The 12,653-nt window shown below is 48.2% G+C and overlaps 1 protein-coding gene across 2 annotated transcripts in view; it reads right to left on the bottom strand.

Annotated features, from left to right (window-relative positions):
• Window positions 1-12,653, bottom strand: part of rptor (regulatory associated protein of MTOR, complex 1) — a 142,879-nt gene that overhangs the window by 67,530 nt on the left and 62,696 nt on the right. For both annotated transcript variants that reach the window (XM_056586914.1, XM_056586915.1), the window contains exons 8-11: window positions 12,540-12,599; window positions 6,977-7,077; window positions 5,562-5,706; window positions 770-845 (exon numbers count right to left, since the gene is read on the bottom strand). In XM_056586914.1, coding sequence (XP_056442889.1) covers window positions 770-845; window positions 5,562-5,706; window positions 6,977-7,077; window positions 12,540-12,599 — 382 coding nt within the window. The remainder of the gene's footprint in view (window positions 1-769; window positions 846-5,561; window positions 5,707-6,976; window positions 7,078-12,539; window positions 12,600-12,653) is intronic.

The raw sequence follows: 12,653 nt of genomic DNA, 5'->3' as shown, positions 1-12,653 counted from the left end.
TGTTTCCTCAGCTGACCCAAAACCCCTTGCCGTCCGTCGCCCGTTCAGTCAGCCTCTCCCAGCGGGTCTCCCAGACAATTTGTGTCTCGGCGGTCCCCCGCCATGATCCTAATGAGCTCTAATAGAACACAGCGCTGAAAGTGCAGCTCTCTGCGGGCTTCAAGGGGCGGTGGGCTCACCGGCGGAGACCACTTTATCAAACCCCACTGACCGCCGTGACAGATGGGGTACTGGGGCTGGCATTTAACTACAGCCAACAAGGCTGAAACTCAACGCACACGTTAGAAAGGAGCTGATTTGGGTTTATGGTCCACTGACTCCATACCAACCACACACATGTACCCGTGTAAACACGCACACATGTACACACAGATGTGCACAGACACACGCATGTACACATGTAAACAAGCACACATATATACACACACACAAATGTACACATGTGCGCACACACACACGCAAGTATGCATGTGCGCACACACACAAGAATGTACACATTTACGCACACACAAATGTACACATGTACACAAACACATGCACGCATGTATACACACACACACACACACACACACACACACACACACACACACACACACACACACACACACACACACACACACACACACACACACACACACACACACACACACACACACAGGTGTTTTATCTCCCTTGCCCACTTTTACCAAATGGCGACAAAGAGCTATTGTTCTAGAAGGTCTGAGCAAACACGTAGTTCCTTCACCACGGAGCGACTCCCTCCACTTACCCTGAAGGCGGTGCCCTCCTCCATGATGGTGGGGAGCTGGGAGAGGCAGATGTCGACGGCCAGGTCCCAGGCTTGCCTGCGGGAGAGAGACAAACGCATGAACACAAACTATACACACAACACCCCATCAGTGAGCCAAACTCCTTCAAGCGAAAACATGTCGACGTCAAATCAACAGTTGCCTTCCTCCAAGACTCGCACAGTCTGTGCAGTAAGTTCAAGGGGGTTTTAGTCGAACAGAACGACACGGCCACAGAAACACCTAGGGTCCCACAAAGGGCAGCACTGAGTCTTTGATCCAGCCCTTAACATCAGCATTCTCTCGTGAACGCCATACCTAATTCATGGGCTTATATAACCCATAGCCTTTCTCGCTCGCTCGCTCTCGCTTGCTCACTCTCTCTCGCTCACTCTCTCTCGCTCTCTCTCTCGCGCTCTCTTTCTCTCCATCTCGCTTTCTCTCGCCTGCGGTACATAGGTCTCATGGGCATTCTCTCACTCACAATCCAACGCTGGCGTGAAATAACTGAATGGGTAAGAGGCGGTAGGTATAGATTTCTGCCTCCCTATCTTTCACTAATCAATCTGCAGTCTTTCTACTGTGAGCCTCTGAATAGAAAGGAATTAAGAACATATACATATATGCTAAGGTCATGGGAACGCAGTGAGATTTTTCCATTAAGGGCCTACATCCTTGTTTTTTGCAAGCAAAACTAAGTAAGCACTTAGTAAGCAGAGCTTACTTCATTTTGCTGTACTAAGTTTTTCGAGTCTTTCTTCTTGTGTGCGAGTGAAAATACAATGACGTTTTGTGTTTAGTGTGACTTAAATGACAAATTGATGAAGAAACACGGAGAGATTAAAGCCTCCTGGCGTCCCGACATAATACGTATTATCCGTCGTTCAATCAGAAGAGAAAAGGCACGGGGAGAAAGCAGAAGGCTTACTTATTTGTATCGGGAAAGGAACATGTTTACAACAGCAGCCGCACCTGTAATTCCACTCCAGTCACAACAGCAAACAGGTAAACAGTCACACCAGCCGCCCACACACACGCTCACCTGGCACACACACACAGAGACCTGTCGAACACACACACACAAACGCAGACGAGTGTCAAACTCACCCGTCGGACGCACACACAGATGTGTCGCATGCACACAAAGACGTGTCGCACGCACACACACTAACACGTTTCAGAAATACAGACGCGTGTCACACACACACACACGTGTCACACACACACACACAAGGACGTGTGTCTCACACACACACACACACACACACACGTGTGTCACACACGCACACGTGTCACACACACACATACACACACACGTGTGTCTCACACGCACACGTGTCACACGCACATACACACACACACACACACACACACGTGTCACACACAAACACGGACGTGTGTGTCACACACACACACACGTGTGTCACACACACACACACCCCCGCCCACACCCCAGGGAGCCAGGCAAACAGCAGCTGCCCTGCTGGAAATTGAAAACAATATTTGCCTGTTTCTGCTAATTAAAACAAATTTGGAGACTCTGGTGCTTCTACACTTTGTGCTTCTCAAAGGGAGGGGACGTTTTGCGGGGGGGGAGGGGGGTGAGGGGACGTTTGGCGGGGGGGAGGGGGGGGGCGGGTGCGTGAGCAGAGGGAAACAGTTGGCTGCTGACTCAGCCCGTTTTTTTTTTTCCTTCTGACGCCTGCAGCGACCGCACGCAAGCTAACACACACACACACTCAACCACACACGGGCGGATAAACAGTTCGCAGAGGAGTCGTCAGCCTCTGGTTTCACTCCTCCGTCCCGCTACCCCCCTTTGAATAACAATGACTGTTGCCGCGGCATCCATCAGTGAGTCCCACATCCTCTCAGTCCGTTCCCAGAGTTCTCGGCGCGTCCTGTGCCCCCCCCCCCGCCGCCCCCCACCCATCAATCACGGATCACTTCACCTCCGCCGTTCAGCCCCGGCTGAGTTACTGCTAATAGCGACACACTCACCTGTCTCCTCCGCCTCGGGGCGGGAGGTGACAGGATGGGCACTTAGCCCCGTTTCACGCTTTGGCTTCGCCGTGTTTTTGGGGGTATTGCGAGGTCAGTCGTGACAACGACGGCCGGCGGAAGAGCGGCCGATACAAGGCGCATCGCATCGGTGGCTGACGACGTCTTGGTTCTTCAGAGGCGCGTTCCCGACCTGATGCCAGTGAGTTATACAAGCTGCTGCCTGGGCAGAGAGCAGGAACGAAACCAAGAAGAGCGAGAGCGAGAGCGAGAGAGAGAGAGAGAGAGAGAGAGAGAGAGAGAGAGAGAGAGAGAGAGAGAGAGAGAGAGAGAGAGAGAGAGAGCGAGCGAGCGAGCGAGAGAGAGAGAGAGAGCGAGAGAGAGAGAGCGAGAGCGAGAGCGAGCGACAGCGAGAGAGTAAGAAAAAGAGAGAATAGAGAGAATAAGAGTGAGGTGGCTAATGTTCCCTGGCTCTGCTAGGCGGGCATTACGTGGCAGAGTTGGAACAGCCATTTGATGAGGCTTTGCGGAACGGCTGAATGCAACGGGCAGGTGTTGCTCGACCGGCGTGGAGGACAACAACTCACCTGCTGCGTTTCTATGCAGCCCCCACTAATGAGAAAGTATGTCGTGGGGCTCAAAGAGGCTTTCTCCTGCCTCTGTGTACGTGTTAATGAAATCGCTGCGCCACACCACGATCGGTCGCTCCAGAGATGATCAAAAGAAAGGAACAGGCCTTCAAGACTACACGCTCACACCGGTGTGTTGAAACCCCTCTGGAAAACAACACGGTGGTTTTGACACGCAACGCGAAGATCAAACTGATTATTTAACCCGACTGACGCACGTCAACACCGTCCGAAGAGATCTCTGCCTCCCCTCGATACAACGAACTGCAGGATTACATTAACATTTAGCAGATGCTTTTATCCAAAGTGACTTACAATAAGTACATTTGTGGGAAGAAAGAGAAACAACAATATACCACTGTCTGCACAGTTAAGATGTTTATAGAGCCAAGTACTAACGATCGCTAGGTTAACCCAGTCCCCTATAACAGCAAAGATAGCTAGGCAGAGTTGGGAAGGATACTTTTAAAATGTATCCAGTTACAGAATACTGCCCAAAAATGTGATATGTAACATATTCCGTTGCATCACTCAATCAAAAGAGTATTGTATTCTGAATACTTGGATTACTTCCCCATTGAAATGCATTTTATAAGTGTAGGAATGCGGCATCAAAACCTGCTTCCTAAACAGGCCTATTCTGTTGTGTTCTTCTGTTCAAACTGGCTTAATGTTAGGCCCAAGTCTCCCTGAAAGTGCACTATATTATATCATTTGCTGTATCTAACATTCTTTTAAGTGCATAGGTGTTGCCCTGAAATCACCTTAAAATGGGGGGGGGGGGGGGGGGGGGAAGAGAGAGAGAGAGAGAGAGAGAGAGAGAGAGAGAGAGAGAGAGAGAGAGAGAGAGAGAGAGAGAGAGAGAGAGAGAGAGAGAGAGAGAGAGAGAGAGAGAGAGAGAGAGAGAGAGAGAGAGAGAGAGAGAGAGAGAGAGAGAGAGAGAGAGAGAGAGAGAGAGAGAGAGAGAGAGAGAGAGAAATCTGGGGAAAGCATCTGTGAAAGTAAATAATCCTGGATATCCAGCGGGATGCACTCGTTGTGATATTGATTTGTTTCATACAGTTTTGGACCGGTCAAACTCATCTCCCTCATCCTTGTGCTGAATGTGTTAAATGCATTGACATTTGTATGCGTGTTTTCCAGCATACGTTTTATGTGGGTGTCTGTCCAAATATCCGAAAAACATTCTGTCTCCTCTTGACTCCATGTTGAGCCACGACTCATATTCACCCGACGGTCCGACAATGTGCTACTAGTCTTGGATATACTACTAATCAGACAATAATTCCCATAATGCGCACGGCTGAGCGGGTGCCTGTTACGGCCAAAGAGGCGTATGCATTTTAGAACTGGATCGGGCCGAGGTGTGTTTGCTTTCACATCTCAAGCGAACCGTACCAGGGTTCGTTTGGAAGCGAACCGAGACCAGCTGTTCAGGGAGGTCTCGGTCGGCTGATTCGGTTTGCATCGAAGTGAGGTGGTGGCATTCACAACAACGCAAACGTACCGAACCAAGGGACCAAACTCGTTTAGTGCGCACTAAATGCTGTTTGCGTGAAAGCACGAATAAACTTGTGAAACAGAAGTATCGTCATGTAAACCATTGATTTCAACAATGTCACTGTATTCTAAATACCAACAATTTAAATTTGTAACTGTAACGGAATACAGTTAGTTATAATTTGTATTCTGAATACGCAACACCGGTAAATGTAGTCCGTTACTCCCCGAGACTGTAGCTAGGATAAGATCCTACATGATGCTAAGTACTAAAGATAGCCAGGATAAGATGCTACACGATGCTAAGTACTAAAGATAGCCAGGATGAGATGCTACACGATGCTAAGTAATAAAGATAGCCAGGATAAGATACTACACGATGCTAAGTACTAAAGATAGCTAGGATAAGATGCTACACAATGCTAAGTAGTAAATATAGCTAGGATAAGATGCTACACAATGCTAAGTACTAGTAAAACATACAATAAGTGCGTACATTAAGTGCCAGGACGTACAACATACGGTAAGTGCGTACATTAAGTGCCAGGACGTACAACACACAATAAGTTTGTACACTAAGGGCCGGGATGTACAATAGGTTTGATGCAGGTCACGTGCGCTTGCAGCCATGCCTGTATCTTACCACATGGCGTGCATGTACGTCGGGGGCAGGCGGGGGCTGCTGACGGGCGTGCAGTTGTACGACCGCATTATCCTCTCGGCCAATAGGAAGTTACGGAACAGGCTGGCCACCAGCAGGTCCTGCCGGAACAGCTTCTGAAACAAATCTGGAGAGAGGCAGAGAGAGAGAGAGAGAAAGAGACAGAGACAGAGACAGAGACAGAGGGACAGAGACAGAGAGAGAGAGAGAGAGAGAGAGAGGGAGGGAGAGACAGAGAGAGAGAGACAGAAAGAGACAGAGACAGAGGGACGGAGACAGAGACAGAGAGAAAGAGAGAGACAAGAGAAAGAAAGACAGACAGAGAGAGATCGAGGCCAAAGAGAGGAGAAACGGAGAGAGAAGGTGGAACAGTATTCTCAGTCAGGTGGAAGGCGCAGGAGGTTAAACAAATTGTATTGGTCGTCGGTGCCAAGCGGTGCGGGCTGGAAGTGGCGGAGAGGAGGGTATCATTGTTTGTTTATGGGCTGTGTTTATTGAATAGCGAGGCCGGAGGTACTGGGAGACGGAGGTGTGGATTAAGGTAATGAGTGGTGATGACATTTCATCGGCTCATTAACGAGTTCCCTAATTCACTTTAACGGCGCCAGGAGAATCTCCTGGCGATACCGAATGATATGATAAAGAAATCCCCCCCGAGAGATGGGCAAGTGAGTGTTGGTATATATACATCTTAGTAGGGGGGAGAGAGGGAGCGAGAGCGAGAGAGGGAGAGAGGGAGAGCGATTGTTGGGCGAGTGTGGTGGTAATTGCGTGGGCTTTCTCTGATGGAGCCGGCTTCATTCCAACCCGAGCCGCGGGGTTTAAGACAGAACTGATGCCGATGTCAATGTTGTCAAGATTGCTGCTGACCGGGAAACTGTGTGTGTGCGTTTGCATGTGTGTGAATGTGTCTGTGTGTGAATATGTGTGTGTGTTGATGTGTGTGTGTGTGTGTTAATGTGTGTGTGTGTGTTAATGTGTGTGTGTGTTAATGTGTGTTTGTGCGTGCGTGTGCATGTTAATGTTTGTGTGTGTGCATGATTCCCTGTTATTGTGGTGGATTACGTAACAACAAATCGCCTAATATAAGACAAAAATCAACCAATAACACAGACACAAGATATTCAAAGAGCATAAACGACGCATTCAATGTTGGAAGCAACTAATAGCTGAAGCCGGAGAAATGATGTGTGATTGTGCACATATGAATAGGCTGGTGCACACATGGTGTGTGTGTGTGTGTGTGTGTGTGTGTGTGTGTGTGTGTGTGTGTGTGTGTGTGTGTGTGTGTGTGTGTGTGTGTGTGTGTGTGTGTGTGTGTGTGTGTGTGTGTGTGTGTGTGTGTGTGTGTGTGTGTGTGTGTGTGTGTGTGTGTGTGTGCACGTGGTCCAGCTCACCTCTAGGAAGCACGTTCCACGCGATGGTGTCAGTGATGGCGGTGAAGATCCAGTTGAGTTCCCCGAGGGGAGTGCGCCTGTCATTGAGTCTCCCAGGGATCCTGGAAGGAACACGAACACACACACACACACACACACACACACACACACACACACACACACACACACACACACACACACACACACACACACACACACACACACACACACACACACACACACACACACACACACACACACACAGTGAGCTTCACCTTGCGATCGGTTGACTCAGAGAAGCGAGCGTCTCCATGGGGCTTCGGCGACACCCGACGGGGGACCCTCGAGTTCTGCTCCCGAGATCTCCCAGTAAGAGCCCTCATGATGTTGCTGCCACAGGGGCCCCAGATTAGATGAGATCCCATTAGAGGGACAGAACAGTATCATTCACCCCTAAGAATAAATTTATTTAGACAGGAGGGGTGGTTCAAACGAGATGATGGAAAACTTCGATGCAACAAGAGAAGGGTGACAACGAGCTAATTAGAATAGTGATTATTCCAGCGGGTACGACCGAATGAGCGGCGGAGCTGGTCCTGGAGGTAAGAATAGGCAAAGGAGATTGTGTTCTTCAGAGTTTTAACAAGGTTGTGTTTCCGTTTGGGATATTGCCTCCTACAGCAGGGATGGGTGTCTGGGTCATTAGTCACGCTCATCCTTAGTAGCAAAAGAAACTAAATGGGTTCTTTGCCTTTAGGGTAATGCATCCTAAATAGAAGTACAGGCAGTTGAAGTAGAGGCAGGTAGAACAATTACAAATATATTGTATTGTCCATCACTCGCCGGCGACAGCAATTACCACGCTTCATTTAGATTGTATAGAACTATGCGCTTTTTTATTTAACATATCTCTGCAAATAGCCCACTCTCAGTCGGTGTGCAGCAACAGTAAAGCACAGTTGTAGAGCTGATGCCAGTCCAGACAATTTTTTTTCATCTTGTGCCTTCCCTTCCACACCCCAAGGTTTTACGGTCATGCCCCAAGTCTCATCAGTGTGCTCCCAGCCTCAACGTCGGGTCTACGCAATTTGTAGGAGGTACTTGGCTAATTTTAAGGGTTGTGAAAAATGTGTGCAGCTAATTACGACCATTTGGGTGTTCCTGACTTGAGTTCTGGTCGGTTAAATACAATTCTATCAGAGGAGACGGAGGGTGAGGGTGACGGTGAAGAATCCAACGACACGCAAACAAGGGGGGTCTGAAAAATCGGTTAGTCAGACGGCATCAGAGATGGTCGGACAGTAATCACCGTGGCAAAGTGGAGCAAATCACATTTGTCACAGCTGTCTGCCCGACTGACGATAAGCCATGCGCGCTCAAACGGAGAGCAGACGCTGCGAGTGTTTACGGCGTCGAGGCAGATCGACAAACGTGGTCTGCATCGGGCAAAAGCAATACAAAAGAACACATGAAAAAGTGTTTGGAGGGACGCGCGCAGAACCCATCAAAGCGTCTCCTTAATGGGCCTCTTCTTCCCGTCAGGTTACAAGCCCAGACCCGTCCTTGGATCAGGTCGAGGTTGCTAGGCAACCTGGCGAGTTCAGCTACACGTTGTGAACTCCGTCGAGCATTCCGATGTATCTAGGACCCTGCGTTACACATTCTCTGTGTGTCTCAGAGGCCGAGGGAGGATCAAAGCTCTGTGTTTCTGACACGCTCATCCGGGTCCGATCGAGAGCCTCCGACCGGGAAGATGATGAAGACGATGAGGATGCTAGCGAGGCTGTTTAACTGACCCCACCTTCCTCGCACAACAATGCCCACCCTCACACATCCATAGCAAGCCCCACACACAAACACCCCCCCCCGAGCCACCCCCGCCGAGCCCCCGCCCCCCCCTACACACACAAACCCACCCAGCAGGGCTTTGGTGAACACATAATTTATTTTTTGAGCAAAAGTGTTGCAGTGCATCAGAATGGCCATGGCTCTAGCTGTGCAACAGGTGTTTGAGGTGCTATGGACTGCTAGTCTACCAGCTACTCCCCGACACATGACATGTCACAACATACACAAAGGCTCCACTACAATTGCCGCACTACAATTCATTGTCCTTGAACATAACACATTCTGACGACATACAGGTTTTGGGATAACGTATGTCAACGATGCGATTTTTATTCGTGAGATATCACGAAATAGAACATTGTTGACACTGTGTCGCGCGTGCGTGCGTGCGTGAGAGAGAGAGAAAGCGTGTGCATGCTGTTGAGATTACATCACCGCAAAGTAGAAAGGATAAAGACAAATTCGAGTGCAGTAAGAGAGGCTGAGTTTAATAATAGTGCGTGAGTGAATGTCATGGCTTTGGTTTGTGTGTGAGGACCTGCTGCTTCTCAAGGCGGCCAGAATGTGTGTTGGTTGCATGTGGGAAGGTGTCTGCCTTTGCTTCTTTGCGTGTACGGGTGCACGGTAGGTTGGTATGCTAGTCCTGTTTGTAGTAATGCAGTATTGTGAGTGAAACGCCAATGCAGTGAGCTCATTTTGAAAGCAAACACTAATGTACGCTCCATTGTTTTCTGATACCTTTGTTGCGTGCACACAGAGTATGGGGAAGATTTGTATGCTCGACGATGTGATTATCATTAGGGACGCGAATCTCATTTGTTATTTTAGATTTATCGCTGGCCCAAGGGATCTGGTGGGTACACCACGAACACACTCGTAGTAGGCATTTCTCAAAATATATGTACACAATATGAAATACCTATTTTTGCCTGTGTCTTTGTTTCCCGTAGTGACCAGCTATTGAGGTTTCGCATCGAGAGAAGGAGGGATTTTGTTTTTTGGTTCAGGGTTAACCTCCAAACCAACACAAACTTCACTCAGCATTGAAACTTGGTTTGGTACAAGCTCTATTAAGAAAGTAAACTATTTTCAACCGGACATTTTCTCTATGTAATGTAATTTACCATTTCAAATGTATGAGCCAATGTTCAAAATGTGTACGTGAAAATGTATATTGGAAAAGTATATTAACTTTGTGAGTCCCCAAGACCCACAAAGGAGAGGAACCTTAAATCCAATTGATTTCCCTCATACAGGGGAGACCTAATATACAGGGGAAATGGATTCCAGCCTGCACTTTACACCCGGTTCTCTTCCCCGGTCTCCCTGCTGGGAGCAGAGTTATTCTGAGTGGCTGTTTGAGTTCAGGATGGTGTCGTCTACACGGCCACGGGACTGAACAGGAACCAGTCCTCAGAAGGAGGTAATGCTCAGAGAGTCGACCACGAAGCAGACTCACCCGTAATCGTACATGTGTATACAGGAAGCTCCAGCGGCTAGGGTGTCTGACCCCCAGCCCAAAGGTCATGGGTGCTCCAAACCCCGATGGCCGCAGACCACCTGTAAGCCTCATGGGGAACGACCCTAACCCGGACCTGCTCCTGAACGCCAAGCCTTTAAATGAGGTCTCTGTAAATAGCAGGTCGAAAGAATGACTTGGATTTACATTTACATTTAGCAGACACTTTTATTGAAAGCGAATTACAGCAAGTACATTTGTCTGAAGAAAGAAACAACAATATACCGCTGTCAGTACAGTAAAGATATTCATAGAAACAAGTGCCAAGCACTTACAATCGCTAGCTTAACCAATTCCGTGTATACAACAAAATAGCTAGGATAAGACGCAACACAATGCTACTGCTTTTTTAAGTGCCAGGACGCACAACACACAATAAGTGCCGAGATTAAGTGCCGGACCTAATGCCTTACTATCTGCGTGTACAATCATCCTACTACACAGCATCATCTACAGGAGTGTACCTGAATTAAAGTTTCGAGGCCCCTTTTGTTCGGCAGCTGATTACCTCACTGCGCTGACCTGCGAGTTAACATTCTCCCGCTGGTGCTATCTCAAGCCTTATCGCCCTGTGATATCTCTGACATGCTGTGATACAGGGCACACCGTTTGGCACTGTGCAACCAGCCTTAAGGGTAGCCCTTTTTTTTTTTCGTCATGAATTTCAAATGCTGGTGGGTTGTTTGTTGTTCAGATTCATCATCAAGCCGGAAGATGATGTAGCCTGGCGACCTGACGAATCTCGCATCTTGTGTTTCGTTTGATCTGCATATAAGGTGGGTCTGGCTCAGCTTCCATGCAGGAAACATAGTCTGCCCGGTACGAGTTATAGACCGACCAATCACAACCGTTAATCTAATAAGAGGCGGGATGAATACGATGAAGGTGCAGAGGAGTGCCGTAGCGGCAACAACAACAACAAAGATGGCTGCCGCCGATGTAGAAAGGTCAGTTGATCCTTATTGAAACAGTATTGAACGACCTGGACGATATATTTTCACTAAAAGAGAACAAATGACCAAACTTAAAGCTTCTGGAGAGAAGAAACATGTATTTTCGTAGCCCAGTTCTGCGTGACACGTTTCATTGCTCCGATTGGTTGAGGGCCTATCCAATGGGGTCAAGAGGCATTTTGTTCTGGTCGGTTGTCGACGCCCTTTGGAAATCGAAAAGGAACAGAGAGGTTCAAGACAAATTGCCGTTTGCCGTTGGTCTGGTCGACGCCAGGCTACAGATTATGCGTCTACCATTGCTGACTTGGTTTTGTCACTGCCGGTAGACAGTCTGCTCCCATCACATCGTCTGAAGGGGTTGGTTTCTTTGATGCAATGTCAAGAACAACTGTCAAAGGAGGCTCTAGAACGGTCAATGGTGACATGGCGGTAGCAACCCTGAACCCCAAGACCCCTGTATCTATACAATAAGAGGAAGAAGAGAGTGTTTTTCTTCGACTCCAGACTTCTGTAACATTTCGGTGAGGCCATCGCTGAGTAGGGAGATTATGTTCGATTGAATGGGACGATCTTCAGCACTTTATGTTCAATCTTTTACCAGCACACTGTAGCAAAAGGTGACAAATGAAATAACAAAATGTTGCCGTTTTATCAAAAAGAAGAGTGACTGAAACCATATATAAACAGCTAAAGCCCTGCTTAACATATATACATGTTATCACGTTCCTCACCATGAATATAATTATGAACGTGTGCATGACTCTATTTTTATTCACTCCCCCTGTGAGGAATGGAAACCACTCTCCGAGATCCTGGGAGAAACCTCAAACATCCGATATGACATCCATATTGAGCGGCAAATATCATTCTGGGACGGTGTGCCCTGCAGCCACAGATGATCCGTACTCAGCCAGCTAGCTACCGCCGCACAACCAAGTACATGCTAAAAATGAGACGCAATCATGGAGAGGAGGAAACTAAAGGAGAGAATTAACCCTGGAGGCATGGGAGGAGATGGAACATGATGAGAAAGAGCTTGATGGATGAATACAACAGGGATCCGTTGTCACTGGGTGTGTGTGTGTGTGTGTGTGTGTGTGTGTGTGTGTGTGTGTGTGTGTGTGTGTGTGTGTGTGTGTGTGTGTGTGTGTGTGTGTGTGTGTGTGTGTGTGTGTGTGTGTGTGTGTGTGTGTGTGTGTGTGAGTGAGTGATGCGTGAGCGAGTGACAGACAACAATGGTGTGTGTGTGTGCAGGGACACTTACTTCTCTATGAGGTCTAGTGTCACACCTGGAACCAGCTTGGCACTCTTCTGCATACAAAACCTGGAGAAGCAAGACAATGACACAGCAAGGATTTAAATAAAGAAATCAAAACAC

Source organism: Gadus chalcogrammus, chromosome 3, assembly GCF_026213295.1.
Source record: "Gadus chalcogrammus isolate NIFS_2021 chromosome 3, NIFS_Gcha_1.0, whole genome shotgun sequence".
Taxonomy (NCBI): Eukaryota; Metazoa; Chordata; class Actinopteri; order Gadiformes; family Gadidae; genus Gadus; species Gadus chalcogrammus.
Note: the sequence above shows the minus strand (reverse complement) of the source record. Positions and strands in the feature narration are given on the sequence as shown.